Here is a 20,921-nt window from a genome sequence, read left to right on the forward strand (position 1 = left end):
GTTCTTCACGTGTTTTTTAAACATCTCTTTTCAAGCATAGATGTGACCCCCTTGAAAAACACGTTTATCCAAATCCTGAGGATGAAAAGCTTCCCATCTTAAGATAGTCTTGAGTTTTTATTTACATAACAGGTCCTCGATTTCATTCCATGCAGCACATGACAAGAACTAAGTATGTTATGTCTTAGATGCCATGAAGCTTTTAAAAATGTATTCAGGCAGGCCTTCCTTTGAACTGAGATGGATAGGTTATTTTGAAACAATAAGCAAGTGCCTTCATCATATTGAACAAAGTTGCATATTGGACACACTGTGCCCAAGCAGAAATTACAGAGGATACACTTTCCAAAACTGTCTTTGGGATTAAAGCTTTGGAATTCTCTTTAAACCACAATACATAGCGGTGGAGAAATATTGTGATGATTGTACTTGGTATGCAGTGTCAGCCTCAGCCGGCTCAGAGATGGTAATTAGATGAAAAAGTATTTAATTGTAGAACCACTCAGAAATGTCCTGCATCTAATCCAGCCCTCAGTACTAGCCAAAGCTGCTGTTCAGCTTCTGGGCCATGGGCATTAAAGGTATTTAACAGAGAGTAAATGGTTTAGTTGAGAATAAAGAAAACAGTAAGGTGGGGGGAAAAACAGTTTCAAGGCTGATTCACTGTGCTATCTTGGAATGTGTATAGATGCACATAATTTAAGTAGTGAACTTGTGATAGAAATATGTTCCCTGTGTTTACTGTGAGTGTTCAGTGTTCTTACGCAGGCTGAACTCAGATAAAAGGAATTGTTTTTGTTCACACAAAACGTAGCAGTAGGTAGTGCTTCTTTGCCTGCAGTTAGCAGTAATGCCCATAATCCTCTGATTCTTCATTGTCTCCAGAACAGTGTTTCAGTGTTTTGCAAAAGAAAGTACTTTTTAGAACATGTTCAAAATCTACATTTTAATAAAGTTACAAGAGAAATGAGTTCAGTTCTGAATTGTGTGAACATGTCCAATGTAAGTGAACAGATGCATGAGCATGCCAAATACAGGTTTCTGGATCTGGAGATGTAGTTTGACGATTAAAAACAAAACAAAAACGAAAATGCATTTATTATATAAAAGAGAACACTAAAATATACCGTACCCATTAGGAAAAGTAGGCACAAAGTCACTTACTTTGTCAGTCTGCTGGGGAGATGGAAAGTACGTGGCAGATGGAAAAGCATGTCTATTTAGAAAAATGCACACAAAGTGCATATGAAATTTCATGTTGACTTTTTATTTTGAATTCCAAATCGTGTGTGTGCGCAAGAGCACAAATATAAGATTGGAAAAATGAAAAATCAGGAAAAAAAATATTAAAACTTTGAAAGCAAACGAATGACATGCTAGAGAACGATGAGAAGGAAATGTCCAGAACACACTGAAAGAGCAAGGGCCAACATGTTATTTACAATGACTTGCTATAAATTGTCTGTTTGTTCCAAGGCAAGTATGTGTGGAATTTCACAGATCATCCTCCTGCCTGGTTCTCGCTGTCATGAGAACTCCAGTTTCCTAATCAGGGGCAGAAGAGACAACACACACACACACACACACACACACACCCGCGCGCCTCTTGCAGTGATTACAACAAAATGTCTCCAGGAGGGTTTGCTCTCAGGAAAAGCTGTGAGAATCCCTTTCAGCACCAGTGAAAATCCTGCACACCCCAAGGGAATTCATGATCTAAATGGAAGCCCTGGAACAATGAGCGCAATCTGCTTGAGTCGTGCTTCACAATCCATTTTACTACTGTTGGATTGGGTTTGCCAGATTTTAACAACTCTGTCGTCTCCTCTGGATCCTTAGTTAGTCCAATGTTTGTTTGTTTGTTTTTTTTTTTTTTAAAAAAACTTGGTAACTTTACGAAGTGTGGGCTTCAATGCCCAGAAATCCCCAGCCAACCCTTCTTGAAGTTGCTGTGTTTGAGAAACAACTGCTTTAGCCATTCCAACCATTTCAGAAGATGCCGGGAAGCTCTTTCTTCCCTGCCATCTTTCTTAATTTTCAGAAGCAGGAACAATTTGTGGTGTGTCAGTGCAGAGAAGCATAAGGGGGAAAGACTTACTTATCTCATATCACTTTCCACCCCTTTTTCCGCAACTCCCAATTGCTTCAGGCAGATGAAAACTATAGAGGAGTTCCTACTGAGGATGGGTGGGGTTTTTTTTTTGTTTTTTGTTTAATGTCTAGGTCAGGGGTAGGCAACCTTGGCTCTTTTATGACTCTGTCTCAGGAATTCTGGGAGTTGAAGTCCACGAGTCATAAAAGAGCCAAGGTTGCCTACCCTTAGTCTAGATCCAGGACGTCATCTCAGTTTCTACAACAAGAATGAACTAATTCCCCCACTAACCCGTTCACACAACACAGGAGGGAAGCAAAATAATTTAGCCCCTCCCCAAAAGGACTGGGATGGTTGGAGCTAAATTTAACCTCCTCTGAATCAATGGAGTCATTTATAGAATTTAATTTGTATTATACACTTGCCTGTCCTATAAGAGCCTTTTGCAATGGGGTGGAGGGGTGGAACTGCACATTGAAGAAACCTCCAAATTCCCTGATACTTAGAACTGATTAAAATCTATCCCGAGTCCAGGTTTGCTACCTGAGTGTAGGAGATTACATATATTTTGAAGTGTTATTATTAAAATAAATGTTTGCAAATCATATTAATAGCAAAACATTATTTTATCTTTGTTAAGTGACAGATGTAGCCTTATGTGTCTGTCTGTCCTGCAGTAGGTCCCACCAAAAGGAAACTTCTAGGTATAGGATTGCAGTCTGTATGGAAATGTTGAATCAGAGGTAGAGAGAAATGCTTTTAATATTAACTTTTTTAATACTTGATATATGAATACAGGTAGACCTTGACTTAGGCCAGTTGCTTGAAAACTATTTGAAGTTACAGCAGACTTAACAAAAATACTATTTATAACTTCTCCTTGAAGTTATCAGTGCTGCATATACATCCCTGCAGTGTTGTGATATTATCTGGCTTGCATTTATGTCCCATGGTGACACGGCCACAATCTGTGACTTTTTTTTTTTTGCCAATTTCCAGCAAAACAAAAAGAGCACCTATTGGAATATGCTGGATTTGTCTAATGATGACATGATTTGCTTAACAACCATGTGATTTGATTAGTGACCATGGTGATTCACATTACAACCATCGTAAAATGGTTATAAAATTGAGTCCTGTCACACGGTGCCTTGTCTTACAATTGCAATGATTTACAATCAAAATTCTGAGCTCCCCTGTGATTGTAGTCAAGAACTACCTGTATGAAGACAGTCTCAGTTATCCCTACTGATTTTTTTGTGTACTTCCCAAATAGGAGTCTAGGCTTTTCTTCAAAAGTATGGAATTATAATAGAATTATAATTAAGCTGCCACCTGAACTTTTTCCATATTCACTCTTAGCTAAATAACGTACACTGACAGAAATGACAGTCACGCAAAATACTTGAGATAGATGTATTTTTGGCTTAAACTAGTCAGTAACACGTGGATACGTAAGAATGAGCATGTTGCTGCAATGGCAAAATATCTTAAGGAAACCATTGAAATGTAAGTGCTAGTGATAGAGAGAGAGAAATTCAGAACAGGAAGGAGAGATAGGCTGGTCTTTTGGTCAGGAGGAAGTGCAGCTAGATTTGCTGAATGAGGTACAGATATCTCTGTATTACACATACTCCATTTCTAATAATAATAATAATAATAATAATAATAATAATAATAATAATAATAATAATAATAATAATTTTATTTATATACCGCCCTTCTCCCGAAGGACTCAGGGCGGTGAACAGGGCAAATGTATAAAATACAAAAGTACAAAAGTTAAAAGGAATTAAACATAATGCCCAAGGTAAAAAACAGTAAATACGAATATTAAGAACAATAAAAAACCCAACCCACCCCCCATCAGGCCAAGCCGGCTTGTTCAAATAAAGGCGTTTTCAGATCGCGTCGGAAGGAGCGGAGGTCGGGCGCCATCCGGAGCTCAACCGGCAACCGATTCCATAACTCCGGGGCGCCCACAGAGAAGGACCTCCCCCTGGGGGCCACCAATTGACATTCTCTGATCGGTGGCACCCTGAGGAGGCCCTCTCTGTGGGAACACACAGGGCGGAGGGAAGTTGATGCCGGCAGCAGGTGCTCCCTAAGGTACTCCGGACCCATGCCATGTAGGGCCTTGAACACCATTACCAGTATGAGTAGGTATAGAGTCACATTTACATCATGACTGCTTTTGCATTTTGTTCCTATGCTGTCATACTGCCAGCTCCTTAGATGAGACAGCCACAAGGCCTTTCACTCCTGATATTATTCTTTATCTTTATTAGACTTATATACCGCCCTTCTCCCGTAGGACTCAGGGCAGTTCACAAGGTTTTAAAATAACAATACAACAATTACAAAAATTAAGAACAGTTAAAATGATTACGGTACATTTAAACCTTGAATAAATATAAAAAATATAAAACCCCAATTAAAATCCAATTAAAACCCCAATTAATACTCTCAGTCCAGGCCAAAAAGCTCAAAGAGCCAAGTCTTCAAGTCCTGGCGGAATGAGAGAAGGTCAGGGGCAGTCCTAAGCTCTACGGGCAGCTGGTTCCAAAGGGACAGCGCACCCTCAGAGAAGGCCCTCCCCCTGGGTGTTATCCGCCGGCAATCTTTATTGCTGCTCTCTTTTTCATTTCATTTATTTCTTCCTCTGGGCTCAATCTGTACCATTGCTCAGTGGAGTTCTACTTTTCCCACTTGTTTATATTCCATCTGTCCTGTTTGCCATCATTCACTCCCTAGAGACTAAAATGGACAATTTGAAATTTGAGCGGGCCCCGAACAAGGAGTATATATCGGAGGTGGTGACCCTTTGAGAGCTGTATGCAACGAAATTTCATTTTGATGTATGCCGATTGGTGTACATTCAAAGTGACAATAAAGTTATCATCATCATTTGAGAGGAATACAGATAAAGAAGCCACAACAGATGACACCCTGCGCAGCAGCTAAAGATGTTGAGCTTGTCAGCTGGAAAAGCTGACAGCCCGGGTTCAAAACCCAAGTGCTGCACGACGGGTTGACTTCCCGTCACTTGCCCCAGGTTCTTCCAACCTAGCAGTTCAGAAGCATCCAAGTGCGAGCGGATAAATAGGTGCTACTCCAGTGGGAAGGTAACAGGGTTCCATGTGCTTCAGCGTATAGTCATGCTGGCCACACGACCATGGAAATGTCTTTCAACCATGCTGGCTCCCTTGGCTAAGAAACAGAGATGAGCACCACGCCTTACAGGTGGACATGACTGGACAAGGGAAACCTTTATCTTTAGAACACCCTCTGTCTTCCTTAATTTTCTGATTGAAAATGAGGTCCACATACCAGGTGGATAAAGATTGTGTCCTGAGTATGGTTTGAGTCCAAAGAAAGTTAGCAGTCTGAATGGTGTTTGTGATTACCTCCAAATTTTCATTCCCAAAGTTTACCCTCTATATCCAAGGTACAGTGAAAGAATTAATAATTGAAGAGCTCTCTTCAGGTCATGTATTATGACCTACTCTCAAGCCATATCACAGTGTCTTAAAATCTTGGGGTAAGATTTCAACTAACGTTTTCTCTTATGTTCTTCCCCCCCTCCTTTTTTCTTCTTCTCCTTTGTTGTAATTTTGTTCTCTTTGTGTGTCCTCTTTGTCCCGCACACTCTCCATGATGGATTTTGTTTCTTCCTTGGTTGACCTTCTGCTTCTCTACTCCTATCCGCCCTACCTTCATCTCACCTTCTCAGAATACAACGCCAAACTCCGGGACCTCCGGAACAGCATGAAAAGCCCCCATCCTCCTCTTCACCGACAGCGATCCTTCTCCTTTTCTGGTTTGTTCTGTTGCTGCTTTTCCGTCTTTCTTCCTAGTCTTTCCTGCCATAGATCTTCCTAGCATGGCCCTGGGCTCCCTTGTTCTGGCATGAAACTTGAGACTGGGGAGGTGCAGCTTTTTTCCATACTGTGGTGGTGGTGGTGGAAGGATATGGCTAAATTTAGAGTCCTTTCCAGCATGGCACCCTTTGTTTATTTACCAGCTCATTTGTCAGAGAGTAAGCTCTGAGAAATTTATCTTCTGCTTTTTCAGTGTTAGGGATGACTTCACACCACAAATAAGCTCCCCCTCCGCCCATGTAATTACGTTTGGAAAACATATAATAGGTGCTGTGCTGGGAGTCAAAACAGGTGCATTCACAAAATGGCAGTTTTGCCTATTCACAAACAATCTTCCATAACTTGTTAAAAAATATATATATCTCCATGAATTAGAAGGCAAGCCTCCTCAGAATAATCCAACTATTCTGTTCTATTATTGTGGGACCAAAGGCATTCCTGCTCCTTGATCCAGCTGACCATCCTCATCCAAAGACTTAAACAAATAATAATAAAGGGAGTAGGAAATCTGGTAAGCAGACTCTGTAGACTACCACAAATAAAAGAATTCCCATATTTATCTGTCTCGAATCAATGTGCTGACCTGGTCCGGACTCTAAAACAGCCTTATGAATTCCAACGTTTTTGTTTCTATCATTGTATTTCCTCCTCCTCCTCTCCCTCCCTTTCCTTTCCTCTACGACAAGTGTTGTCTCATTGACGAGAGTCCATTTGCTCCATGTGACGCTCATCCGTGGTGTGTAGCTAGAAATCACCCCCACAGGGTCTGGCTGGGGAAAGCTTATCTTCTTCAGGGCAACCACTTTCACTACTGCTTTGTGATTGGCACTGGGTCAATATTTCCATACATGTTGAAGTGTGCATGTATGGATGAAGCGGCGGTGGCGGGGGGGGGAGAGTTTGCATGGGACAGTGGTGGAAAGAGGCAAAGGTTCAGGAATGGAATATTCACTTTCAATGCAGCTTGGCCAGATGCCAAAGTTATTTAAGGGCCTCTGTGTGTGTTCGACAGCACTGCTGTGGCATTTTACTGCAGATCTTTCCACGTAGCCTGGCAGCACTGAATGGAATCAGGACGGAGGCTTCCAGTTCTGCATGGCAAACAGAGGGGAGGGGTGAGCATGTGGGTGTGTAAATTCTAGACGTTCTGATTCACGAGGAGCACTCTGGAGAAAGGAGGGTGTCAATGGATTTCAAAAGTGCAGTTGCTTCCTAGTGTCCTGTTACATTTTGGGAGATTTTATGGGACAGCAAGCCTGAAGTTCTCCAGAGAAGAACTGCTTTAGCTCCTTTTCAGCGGCAGGGAGTACTGAATATTTAGTTGTTATGCTTCAACTATTTTTATTTTAACTGATGCAACCCTCTCGGTATATAATCGTTTGCGGTTAGTTTTGCATCCTCGTTGTGTAGGACTGGTTCAAAAATCCGCATTGATTTGTGTCACTCTTTGTCTTACAGTAAGAAGGACTACCATTCGAACAGAAGATGCTATTGTTTAATCTGTTTAATTTGTACCAATTACAGGATACTTGGCCCTTCTGAATCCACCCAGCTCTGTCCCTACAGGTTTGGAATTTGAACTCCTGCAAAATTTCACAATGCTTTAGTTGATTTGGAAAGTGGCTTTTCGCTGCTCCACACTTGGCTTCCTGAGGGCCTGAGGACAGCGATGCCAAGTAGGCTCTGCTTGTCTGACAGACAGCTCCGGAATTAATGCAAAAGCATGCCGAATGCTTGATAGCCTGTCACTTTGGCTTCTGGCCTCACCGAGGAATGAAGATGTATACATACAAATCTCACTCCCCTTTCCCCCAAATTTTAAAAGACTGGAAGGAGAACTGGAATGGGCATCACTGCATGCATGATTTATTTCACACTTTGGGGCTCCATGCATATACGCTTTATAGAATATTGTTAGAATGACAGAAACCACTCATACATGGGGGGGGGAACCTTAGCACTAATGAATAACTTTGTGGTTCCCAAAGATTTCTCTAAATGGTATTATCTCTTCTACTTAGAGGCATTAGTATTCCTGGGGTGTGGGAGGGGAGCCTACAGTAAGTGAATAGTTGGGGTTGCTCTTACGCTAGCCATATTTTTCCCCAGCATGAGTCCAATCTTGCTAATCTCTTAACTGCTCAAATTACCTGTGAAGGCAGATCAAGCTATGCATTTGGTACTGTACTGTAAGAGTTCTCTCATAAAAACTGTAAAATATTCTTTTCCTTTAAAGTGAAAGTACAGATTTAATAATTGAAAAGAAAGAGTTCGAGGGCTGTTTTTATTGTTTAGAGTTTAGACCAAGGGTCTCCAAACTTGGCAATTTTAAGACTTGTTGCCTGAGGAATTCTGGGGGCTGAAGTCCACAAGTCTTAAAATTGCCAAGTTTGGAGACCCCTGATTTAGACAACAGACAACATGGGAATGGTTACGATTTGTTTCCTTAGCTAGTAAAGGTGCAATAGCTAACCTTCCCTTTCTGGCCAGCAGATGAACAGTGAAATGCCTCATACAATCGGTACTGAAAGGCTTGCCACTTCCTCAGTTTCATGTAATTCCCCACCTCCCTTTGCAAACATAGTAAAATAATTACACTGCTGGCATCACTGTGCATTAGGGAGAGAAGCCAACACACTCTTTCTCCTAATTACTTACTTTTGACTCGGCCATCATACTAGGGTCCAACAAGCTGTGAAGCAGGGTGAACCAGGCAGCACCACCAATGTGGGTTCACAGATTGCCCAGGGCTAGAAACTAGTGCAAAATCTAGATGTTTCTGCTATACAAAGTTCACTGCTTGCAAACTAAAGTTACCTATTTTCAACAAATCACATATCTGATGGAGGAAACCAGGACCTGGTGCACGCAAGAGTCCAGTAACAGTTTTCTGAGTGACACGGGGCTCAACCTGCTCTTCAGGCAGATCTGAAGCAACACCTCACAATTTTGCATTGGCTTCCAATGGTCATGGGGAATTCACAGTAATCTGAGAGCTTAGTGCCATTTTATATTTCTTCTTCTTTATATTCCTCAGATAAATTACTTAATTATATCACACCCTGGTTTGGTTCCTCATTACACTAGGCCAGGGGTAGGCAACCTCGGCTCTTTTATGACTCATGGACTTCAACTCCCAGAATTCCTGAGCCAGCCATGCTGAGGGGAAAGGGAGAGGTTTCCAAGCTGAGCCATGCTGGCTCAGGAATTCTGGGAGTTGAAGTCCATGAGTCATAAAAGAGCCGAGGTTGCCTACCCCTGCACTAGGCCAATGATGTCTATTGTTGGTTTACCCCCACCCCCACCCCCCATTATGATTTAGTACAGTATTAGGAGTGAACCAAGTCATTGTGGCCTGTTAAAAAGCAATCATGGCTTAAAAGCCTTCCTTGCTGTTCATACGTGAGACATAGCACAGAGATAATGCAACAAATACAACTAGTAAAATCTAGTGATACTTTTAATATCATTCTAAAAACAAGAAACGTCGTCAATACTTACTATTAAAAACATTATTACTTTTCCTTTCAGTTTGATCCAGTGGAGTAAAATTAATTAGGAGACCTTCTCTTTGAGGGCACTGTTATTCTGGAATTCCACCTTGCTTTTTATGCTCTCATTTTAGATACTGTGGAAACTCTTCTTCCTGTGAGGATTATTATGACAGATTTTACAATTTCCCATATGCTATTTGACACTGTTTATTTTTAATACATTTTTATTACCGTTCTGTTTTGCAAAACCATCTTGGAGAAATGTTTATTTTTGAAGACAGGATACAGGTGAGGGACTCAATGATGTTAATTATACTTATACACTGCATTTCCTTCAAAGAATATATCCTCCCACCCTTTTCTCAGTTCTTTGAGATGAATTAGAGAGAGTGACTAGCTCAAGATCATGCAATGGGCTTTAGGGCTGAATGGTATTTGAACCTCAATCGTAGCTTCTGCTGCTTCTAGATCAGGGGTGTCAAACTGCCAGCCCGTGGGCCAGATGTGTCATGGCAAAACTGCGCCCACCCCATTGCCGGCAGTGAAAAAAAAGTTGTGATACATCGTGACACATCATGTGAGGTTGCAAGTTTGACAGCCCTGTTCTAGATGTACTTATTGTGAATTTGTCATGAGGAAGAGGAAAGTGGACTTACCGTATATGAGATCAACAGCCATTTATAATCCTCACATTTTTTCTGATTTGTTTTTGGAAATTTATTTATTTTTTAACTTCAAAGCCTGACCTTTTTTTTTTTTAGGACAAAAGGCTAATGGTTCCCCTATCACTAGAGAATAGATACCCAAAACTCCATTTATCTCTCCTTTTAAATTGTCTTTTAAAAAATTGAAAACCTCTCTAGTTCATGATGCCATTTAAATGAGTGTTACACATTTTGCAACTTCACAATTGTGCTTTTTTCCAATTCCCTGCCATTTCAGTGACTGTACCAGATCACATATTTTCTTTTTTGCACTTACACACCTCACCAGTTCTTGTTTCTTTGCTTTTGCTTTCTGTAATGTCCATTGTTTAGTTTGAATCGTACCATCATAAATCTAGGTTCAGCCACTAATATGAAACCAGAGAAAAAGGCATATTATGGAAGGAATGTGCCCTATGTGTACAAGTGTGGGCTTGTGAATTAGACTTCTGTTCTCTTCTGGGGGAAAAAATGCAGCTTATTTTTAAGAATGAAGGAGGTGGTCTTGGCATCTCTGCTAGAATGAACGACAGAAGAAGTTTTTATACAAAATGTACTTCAAAATATTTTTGAGATCTGTGCAGAATCAATCTATCTATCTATCTATCTATCTATCTATCTATCTATCTATCTATCTATCTATCTATCTATCTATCTATCTATCTATCTAAAACAGGAATATTCAGTCCTAGTAATTACCTAGGACTGCAAAATAGAAGTTTCCCTGTTGCCCTTCTGAATACCAATTAGCTATTTTCGTGTCTAGCCATGTTAGTTTCTCTGGAGTATCTGTCTGGTTATTGTTGGAAGTAATACACTAGATCAGATGGACCTGTGGTCTCATCTACTGAAGCTGCTGTAATGTTCTTAGAAAACCCTTTATATCATTAGGCTAGACTTTCTTTTCTAGGTAAATGAGAATAACGTAAAATATACATATGATTTTATTACACTTGTATACAATTACATGGAAACTTTTTTTTTTGCTTTTGCCATTTCTCACTGTATTTACTCTGTCTCTGGAATCAGAGCTATGGAAAGTATTTTAAGAAATGGGAGAGAGGAAGAAACAGAAAAGTTCAGCAACCCACACTGCCACTGCTATTTCATGTTCCATATTCCTTGTTTTACAAAATGATAACCTAGAGAGTGCATCAATTAATATGCACATCATCCTCCATCATGCCTGATTTGCTTCAAGTAAGGAGGGTTCTCCAGGGGTCCTTTGTGGTACAGCTTGAAGTTGCTTCCAAGACCCAAAGTTTTATTTAATTTATTTGTTTGTTTGTTAATTAAATTTATATGCTGACCAACTCCCCTATAAGGTGACTCTTTAATGATGATGGACAGGTTTTTTTTAGAGCAGGGGTCTTCAAACTTGTCCCTTTTATGACTTGTGGACTTCAACTCCCAGAATTCCTCAGCCAGGCATGCTGGCTGAGGAATTCTGGGAGTTGAAGTCCACAAGTCATAAAAAAGGCCAAGTTTGAAGACCCGTCTTAGAGGGTGCTTTGTTTGACTTGCTGGAGGCCCCCATTGTTTTTCTACCACTGGAGAGCTTAGTTAAAGGTTACAGTACTTTATGGCCTTACCCTAAGGACATGCAACAGTAAGCTTATAATTGTGCTAGCAAATATAATGCAGAAGGGACAGAATGGCAGAACTACAATTCACTAAATAGGCCCATCTTTTTCAGCTGGTCTTCAATCATTCCCAGCAAGCTTGGTTGCTGTAAGCCAAGGCATTGTCATTGTTGGCTCTGAAACACTGGCTCTGTTCTTCCTTATCCTTCCCCAACCCTCACTGCCTACACACTTTAAAGGAAGGAGGAAACAAAGCACAGAAGGGCAGGGGGAAAATGAAGTTGGAGCAGGAGGAGAGGATTGGACTCTGGTGCAAGAGATATTTAGAAATATTCCTGCAGCAGCAAGACCACTAGCCCAGCAATGGCCCTTTTCTTGAGGTGGGAGAAAAGTGGAATGCATTGCCTTAGAAGACACTGGCATCATTAACAGGGTTTTCCTTCACACATGAGCAGTTTCACTCTCATGGGCATTATCTCTTGCTCCGGCTTTGCTGCTTCCAAGTAAATTTCCCTGCAGTAAAATAAGGAAACTTTCATATATATATATATATATATATATATATATATATATATATATATATATATATATATATATATATATATATATATATATATATATATATATTTGTGTAAATTACTAACAAAGAATTAAGGGAGGTATATGTGAAGAGAAGGTATATGTGTGTATGAGTGTATATATGTGTGTGTGTATGAGTGTATGTGTGTATGAGTGTATATATGTGTGTGTGTGTATGTGTGTGTGTATATGTATATATATGTATATGTGTGTATGTACACACACACACATGTGTGTGTGTGTACATACATACACACATATACATATATATACATATTCACACAAACATACACACACACACACATATATACACTCATACACACATAAACCTCTGCTTGATAGGCCTAAGAACATGCTTAGGCCTTCCCATAAGGACTCTTGGACATACACACACACATATACATATATATACATATATACACACACATATATACACATATATATGCATACATACATACATACACACACACACACACACACACACACACACACACAGATAGATAGATAGATAGATAGATAGATAGATAGATAGAGATAGATAGATAGATAGATATATAGATATATATAGATAAGGTAAAGGTTCCCCCGCACATGAGTGCTAGTCGTTTCCGACTCTAGGGGCCGGTGCTCATCTCCATTTCAAAGCCAAAGAGCCAGCACTTGTCCGAGGACGTCTCCATGGTCATGTGGCCGGCATGACTAGACGCCAAAGGTGCACAGAACACTGTTACCTTCCCACCGTAGTGGTCCCTATTTTTCTACTTGCATTTTTACGTGCTTTCGAACTGCTAGGTGGGCAGAAGCTGGGACGAGTAACAGGCACTCACTCTGTTACGCGGCACTCGGGATTCGACCCGCCAAACTGCCGACCTTCTGATCGACAAGCTCAGCATCCTAACCCACTGAGCCACTGCGTCCCTTGTGTATGTGTGTGTATACACACACACACGCAAACACACACACATATACACACATACACACACATACCTTCTCTGCTTGATAGGCCTAAGAACATGCTTAGGCCTTCCCACAAGGACTCTTGGACTTTACCTCTAGTTTATTGCAATGATTTAGTGCTGTTTTGATATAGGATTAACCAAAAATTGACCTTTAGGTTTTTGTCAGGCAGGCTACAAATATGCATGATATGGTGGGGAACTGGGGTGTGTGTGTGCGTGAGTGCGTGTGTGCGTGCGTGCGCATGTGGTTTTGTTAACTGAGGAAATCAGCTTCCATCTACAGGTAGTCTTCAACTTATGACTACAATTGACCCCAAAGTTTTTGTTGCTAAGCAAAACAGTTGTTAAGTGAGTTTTGCCCCATTTTATGACCTCTCTTGCCACAGTTGAATCACTGCAGTTGCTAAGTTAGTAACACAGATGTTAAGTGAATCTGGTTTCTCCACTGACTTTGCTCGTCAGAAAGTTGCAAAAGGGGATCCTGGGACACTTGACCCTGGGACACTTCAACTGTCATAAATGAGGATCAGCTGCCAAGCATCAGAATTTCGATCACGTGACCATGGAGATGCTGTAATGGTCATAAGTGTGAAAAACGGTCCTAAGTCTCTTTGTTCAGTGCCACTGTAACTTTGAACAGTCACTAACTGTTTTCCAGGATCTGTATACAATTCTTTTATAGTTTATATATGACCAAAAAAAGACATTATTTCCAAAGGCAGATTTTCTTTTTTTAAAAAAAAAATATAATTAAAGGAAACCACAGTGCAGAGGTAGGTGGAAACAGATCTAAATCCAGTCTTTACTGGATCTCTTGCAGCTGCATAATGGTATTCTGATTATGCGCTGCTCCAGCAATAAGGCTTGAGAAAAGGAGGCAAAACTGTGTGTGTTTTACATTTATTAGTTCACTGGAACATGACTATGTTTAAGCTTGGCCCCTGAAGGTAAGGCTTTAAAGGAAAATGGCTCTGAGGGATGTTTAAAAGATTTGAAGCCTGGCAAATATGGAGCATGATATGTCTTCTTTTTAAGAAACAATTTTGTCGTTGCCTCAATGAGTGTTACATGTGGTGCTATTGGAGTTCTCTGTCTCTAAATTGATAGATTCCTCCCCCCCCCCTGTTCTGGCTGATACATTTTGACTGTCTGAATCACTTCTGCTTAATTCTATATTGGGGTTCTCCAAAATCTGGTTTATCTACTTTTCCCCCATGGCTTCCTCCCTCTTGAGAAGGCGGCGTGGCTGGTGTGAGTTAAGGAGAGATCTAGACCTGCCAAGGGCTCAAATGTAGATTGAAACTCCCATGAATGTGTTTGATAAACATTTTAAGAATCTCACCCACTGCTTTACCTTCTTGGCTGCCTTATTAAGAGCAAAACAAACACAAATCTAGACCCATGTAAGAGATAGTCTGCACGAAGAGGGCTGCTGTTTGTGTAAACAAGAAGAAATAGGTGATCTGGAATGAGATCCAGGTGCCTGACTCTTTTCTTTACCTGGGGGCTGAACAGGTTTGAATGTAGCTTCTGCAAAATGTATCCCTGCAAATTTAAGAAAGGGGATGAGGAGAATGTCTCTCTGTAAAAAAATTGTAAAAAGTTCCAGTTATCGCTACAAACATAAATTGGTTTCATAGCTGAACCTTTAGTTCTTCTTTGAATGCGTTCCTTCCCTCTCTTGTTTATTGTACAGCAGCAGAATATATTTGAATGGTTTTTAGGACCTCGTTGCTGTGCATCAGACATTCCTTTTGTTGTTAGGAGAAACAGAACTTATTGCTGAACATTTCAAAGAACTAGATGTACAGTATGTTAGCAGTAAAGAATTTCCTTGGGCTCAGTCTTAAAGATATGTGTTGATTGACTTGATTAAGCAAGTGCTAGCTTGTTCTTTAGGCTTTGTGGCACCCCGGGGTCTTGCTGTAAAAATAGTCAGATGGGTTGGAGGCCTCCCAACTTCTTAAAAAACTCCTGCTTTTCTCTAGCAAACAACTGTGAGAAGAAGCTGTCCTTTTAATTCTATACTTGCAGTATCCTAGGTTGCTCCTGATCTTTTCCAGTTCTTAGTGAACAGCTTTTTTTTTAGGAGTGTTTATTGGGCATTATAATTCTGAATAAACACAAGCCCACTTGCTTTGGGGAAGGCACTGCCTGGCATGCCACTCAGAGGCCACATGCCGTTAATGTGAAAGGGTTTATGTACCCCCGATCTAATTTTTTTTAGACTGTATGAATTAAAACAATGACATTCTAATTGTCACAATAATAATCTGCTAGTTTGGAGAAATTTGTGAATTTACTAATTATTAGCTCTCACTGCCTCTTTCTTTCCCATGCTAAGATGCAGCCTAAAGAATGCCAATTTTCCAAGATCTTCTGTATGTACTACAATTCATCCCATACTTAGCATCTTCCTTCCTCACATCATTGAATTTGTAGGAATGCAGCTGCCACAGGAGAAGTCACCAGATGAAGGCGAAGCCCTTGTCCGGAGACGTACCACCAGTGAGGGTCAATATGAGAGCAGTCCCCAGGAACCCAGTTCACCACGAAGCCCGACCGTTCGATCACCCATTCACTGTTTCTCACCAGAGGTGGTCAGCACCATCGCTGCCAATCCTGGAGGAAGACCTAAGGAGGTACATTTTAAAAATATGATTTTCCTTTTTAACCCCTTGCATGGTGGTAAAGGCACAAGGTGTGAAAGGAAAATTTCATTTGGCAGTCAGGTGGAATAAACAAATGAGATAGGTATAGGAGACCTTGCTCAAATATTAGTTGGGTGGGAGATAGAAATCAAAAGTATTTGCTTTTGAATTTAGATACAAACCTACCCAACTGTCTAGTATACTAAAATCCTCATTTTTACAAAGTATTATGAAGCAGTTTGCCACTCAAACAACAAAAAAAGTAAGAGTTATATTTTAGATATGCAACCATGTGAGCCATAATGGCGCAGTGGTTAGAATGCAGTATTGCAGGCTAACTCTGCATTCCCTATGCCAGGAGTTTGATCCTGACTGGCTCAAGGTTGACTCAGCCTTCCATCCTCCCAAGGTCAGTAAAATGAGGACCCAGATTTTTGAGGGCAAAATGCTGACTCTGTAAATCGCTTAGAGAGGGCTATGAAGCACTATGAAGCTGCATATAAGTCTAAGTGCTATCGCTTGTGTTATTAGATTTTTAAAAAAGAATACACAAGAGCATTAGCAAATCCTTGGAAAGGCAATAAAATACCATACCCACAAAAATGCATACTTTAGAAAAAATTCAGATGACAAATTTCCACACATTTGCTTTGAAATCTGTAAAATGGAGAGGTTGCATATAGTTGATTTGGCCATCCCTATGGAAGGCTCTTACCTTCAGCTTGGTGATTTATTGTACTGGTTTGGAGCAGTAAAATTTCCATGCTTATTCCTCCTCCCAGCAAAATAAAATGTGGGATACCTGCTGCAACTTGCTTCCTCCCTCTCTCCCCCCACCTCCATCTTACTACCAGTTGAAGAAAATGTAGTAAGTGAAAGATCTTTGACGAAAAAGAGGTTAAACTATTCCATTCTGGAAACTAATTATATTTTCATTCTCTCTTTCACAGCCCTATCTTCATAGCTACAAAGAAGCTTTGGAGGAGATACAGGGGACCTCTCCAAGCAGCCCACCTTCCAGTGGTGGTGAGACTTCTCCCCCAACCCCTGCCTTCCCTGTCTCACCACAAACCCCTTACAGCAATCTGTGTAAGTTCTGTGGCTTACTCAAAGGGGAGGGAGAGGGAGGCTGGCATTTGGTTTTGGTAAAGCCATACTTAGAGGCAAACGGTTCTCAGCTTCGTGACACCCACCACCATTTTAATCACATTCTTATTTTCTCCTTTCTATCCATCGGCCCATCTCAGCTATTTCCTCACCCCCTTTCATCTCTGCTTGCTTAGTGCACTGTTCTCATTCATCATGAAATATGCATCCTTCCATCATAATTGTCACAGCGGCAAAGTTTTGCAAGTACTGCAAGTATAAATATAGCCAGCAGCTCCCCGATGGTGATAAATACATATTTCTTTCTCATCTGTCCTCTGCTTGTTGTTGCCCATAGCAAATAAGGGTACAAGATCATTTACCAGAAATATATAATTAAAATAGGGCAGTTCTACAGTACTTGTCACTGTGTAAATAACTCATCTGCTGGGGATCTGCTCTGTTTTGCTGCATCTTTATGTTAGGGTTAAAATAAAACACATGGTGGGTTTTACTTAATTTTTCGTATCATTAATTAAGCAGGTCAGCTAGTAGTAGTAATGAAAGCAATATATTACATATTTTCTCATTCTTGGGAGGGGGGAGCAGGGAATCATTCTTTTAAACAAAAGGCAAATAATTTAATATCTTTTTGATAATTTAATATTGTGGATCAAAAATGTGCTCCTGCTAATTTTGGCAAATACATAATTATCAGAATCAGGAAGATGATGGCATACAAGACTGACAGTCGTCTTCCTACATCCATCATCAATCCATAAAAGATAAAAAATTTCTCTAAGATATTTCTAACAAAAATGTAAATTATTAACCTGTTTAAAAACACATTTGCTGGTTTACTTCCTTACAAGGGAAATATTACTCCTCACTGAAACCTAGTACACAAATTCTACAGGGAAATGTATTAACCTTGTTCTGATCCTTGTTATTATGAGGGAAGAATTCCCTGTCCTGTGACGCATCAGGCACGATCATGAACTAAAAGATTAATTTGTTATCCCTCATTGACATTTAAAATCCACAATTCTTATGTATAGGCTACAGAAATTCATTTGATCTGATATTTGAGGGATATTCCTTTTAGTGTATGGATTCTAGAAAATCACATGCTTCCAGAAAATCAACTATTGCATATATTACATTCACTGTCACTAACAGTCTTTCTAGGTAGAAAAATAATATCCCAACTGCATTTATTCAAGAATAAAGGGGATCCATTCTTAATTAGCTTAACCCCTGAACGTCCCAGAGGAAAAAATCCGTGTTTTTTTGGGAAGTAGATCCTATTTTTGGTAATAGTTGTAATTCTTCCTCTGAGCCTCTTAATATGTTGGGAATATGAAGTGGGGAGGAGGGGAGGTCTCCATATCCTAAATGTCTCCATATCCTAAATGTACATTTCAAATGCTGTAGATTTCTCAGTAACATATACCTCTGTTAGGGAATACATTCTAACAGAAAGCAATAGAATGAGTTGTATTAGCTTTTTGTATCATAAATCCATAGGGCTGGAGGGGACCTTGGAGGCTTTCTAGTCTGACCCGCCCCCCTCAGGTAGGAGTCCTCATATCGTGTTGAATAAATGGTTGCCCAATCTTTTCCTGAAATCATCTAACAATGAAATACCCACAACTCCAGGAAGCAAGTTGTTCCATTGATTAATAATTCTTAATGTCAGGAAATCCTCCTTATTTCCAGCTTGGATCTTAGACAAGCTTCCACTCATTTCTTCTTGTCCTACCCTCGGATGCTGTGGAGAATAAATCAATACCCTCTTCAGACTAAATGAAGAGAATTAAATGATCCCTTCTAAATACACAGCATTTAGGCTCTACTTTGCCAGTTCATACAGTATTTAATATACAGAATGACATTTACCATAAAATTAACAATATTAAGTGGGAAGGCATGAAGTTGCAACTATAAATAAGAAAATAAAGCATATATTCCAAATTCCACATGTTAATTCCACAGCTATGCCTCTGTGCGTCTTATACAATGGGCTTGTAGAATAAAACATGGCATTTTGAATATATCAATTAGCAGTGTGGTGTGGCTCACCTTGATGGAGTTGGCTTTTGAGCAGTTATTACACTGTGCATCTCCTAATCTTCCAAAACACAAATGAAAGGCTTCCGTCATGAAGGGGAGTGGGGGAACCCATCAGTGTGAGGTACTCCACCCCAGTGCCAGAAGCCATTTCTAGGAAGAGTGTTGATTCCATAATATCGATAGCTCTCCCCAAACTGAGGAGATAAATGCACTGTTTGGATCATGTTGTGCCATTCAAGATATAAATCTAATCTCAAGATATATATAAGCACATAGCAGTTGAAACTGCATGCAAAATTTCCTGTAATTAAATAGTTATTTCCACTGTTGAAATTCTATTAGGCTGTCATAGAGACACTTCCCCCACTTATGTGAGGCTCTTGTTAGGTTAGCCTCAACTGTCCCAAAGGTGCTTTTTCAAGAGGCAACTGGACTTTTTGTTTTTCCTTGAAGATGTTTCGCTTCTCCAGTTCTGACTGTCAGAACCAGTCAGAGCTGAAGAAGCTTCTTGGATAAGAAGTGAAATGTCTTCAAGGCAAAACAAAGAAAGTTCAGTTGTCCCTTGAAAAAGCACCCTTGGGACAAGCATGACCTGGATGACTGAAAAATCTCCACACACAGTTAAACCTCAACTGTAAGACTTGCCATTCCTCCAATGGTGCGCTGGGGCCATTTCACACTGACTCGCAAGAGCCAACTGTTAAATTTTCTGGGATTTTGTGAGTTGTTTAGGAGCAGAGGTGACCCTCCATGCCTAATGCACCAGCCAGGTTTCCATGTTCGAGAGAGTTCCAGATGGACAAACTGATCCATAGCAAGTCCTGCCTCCCTTTGAACTCTAGTGTAGTAATTGCATTTGCAACCAGAACAGCTCAATTACCTGAATAAGCACATTCTTTTAATCCATGCACATCTGGTAAGGATTCTGTAGCTGTTTCTGCTTTAAGTGAAGGCATAACAGCCCAGATCAGAATTAGATCTCCTTTAGCTGCTGAAGATGTTGCTGAGGACCTGATCTGAACCTGCCTGTTGCATGCCCTCTTTTTCTGCCTCTTCTGAACAAGCATGGTTCTGAGTGACTAATCTTTGGTAACTTGGTGGTGGGTTTTTAAAATGCATCAGCTCTGAACAGTTCTGCCAAGTATTTCATCAGGGCAGAGCTAACATGGCTAAGCATGAACAAACATCAATGAGCCACTAAGCAACTGGGAAAGAGCAAAGACCCCAGAGGGGTAGTACAACCTATTTCTTTAAATAACTGGATTCTTTCTGAACAGCCTCTGAGTTCTCTCACATGTCAAAGTGCTGGATATTAGCATTTACTGTACATGAATAATTTCCCAGATTTAATGGGGACCCTTCTTTCTTGGCATCCTGTCATATAAGGGCATTCTCTTCAATGGCTCCTTTCCATGGTTGACCAGGACAATGAGTGATTCTTACAAGTTCATTTTGTGCCAGTCCCCCAAACTAACAGAGATTAATGTAAGATTGCCTAGACTGTGCAATGTGCCTGGCTTGCAGCCCATTGCTAGAGCAGAAGTGCCTGGAGGGTCTCCAGACATTCTCAGGGACATTTCTCTGCTATCGTTGGTAGAGCACAAATGCGATCCGGCCAACTAGTTGTTACTGAACCCATTCATTGCATTCTGTGGCCCATATCCCATGGAGTTTTACTTAATGTCTATTAATTCACTAAAACCTCATTTCAAATAAGTGTCTGTAACACTGTAATTTTTATAACTCTATCCCTTCCTTGATATGCTTGGGGACAACATGCATTCTGATTCAAGTTATTTAGCTCCCCATTCTTAACCTT

At 40.4% G+C, this 20,921-nt stretch overlaps 1 protein-coding gene across 13 annotated transcripts in view; it reads left to right on the forward strand.

Moving 5' to 3' along the window:
• The window catches only part of TNS1 (tensin 1), a 402,998-nt gene that overhangs the window by 338,766 nt on the left and 43,311 nt on the right, over positions 1-20,921 (forward strand). For 9 of the 13 annotated variants that reach the window (XM_083349831.1, XM_083349836.1, XM_083349834.1 and 6 more), the window contains 4 exons: positions 5,826-5,912; positions 7,498-7,539; positions 15,735-15,934; positions 16,894-17,032. In XM_083349831.1, the coding sequence (XP_083205957.1) occupies positions 5,826-5,912; positions 7,498-7,539; positions 15,735-15,934; positions 16,894-17,032 (468 nt within the window). The remainder of the gene's footprint in view (positions 1-5,825; positions 5,913-7,497; positions 7,540-15,734; positions 15,935-16,893; positions 17,033-20,921) is intronic. The other 4 variants (XM_083349838.1, XM_083349839.1, XM_083349835.1 and 1 more) reach the window with 2 other exon arrangements.

Source organism: Vipera ursinii (genome assembly GCF_947247035.1).
Source record: "Vipera ursinii genome assembly, chromosome: 1".
Lineage (NCBI taxonomy): Eukaryota > Metazoa > Chordata > Lepidosauria > Squamata > Viperidae > Vipera > Vipera ursinii.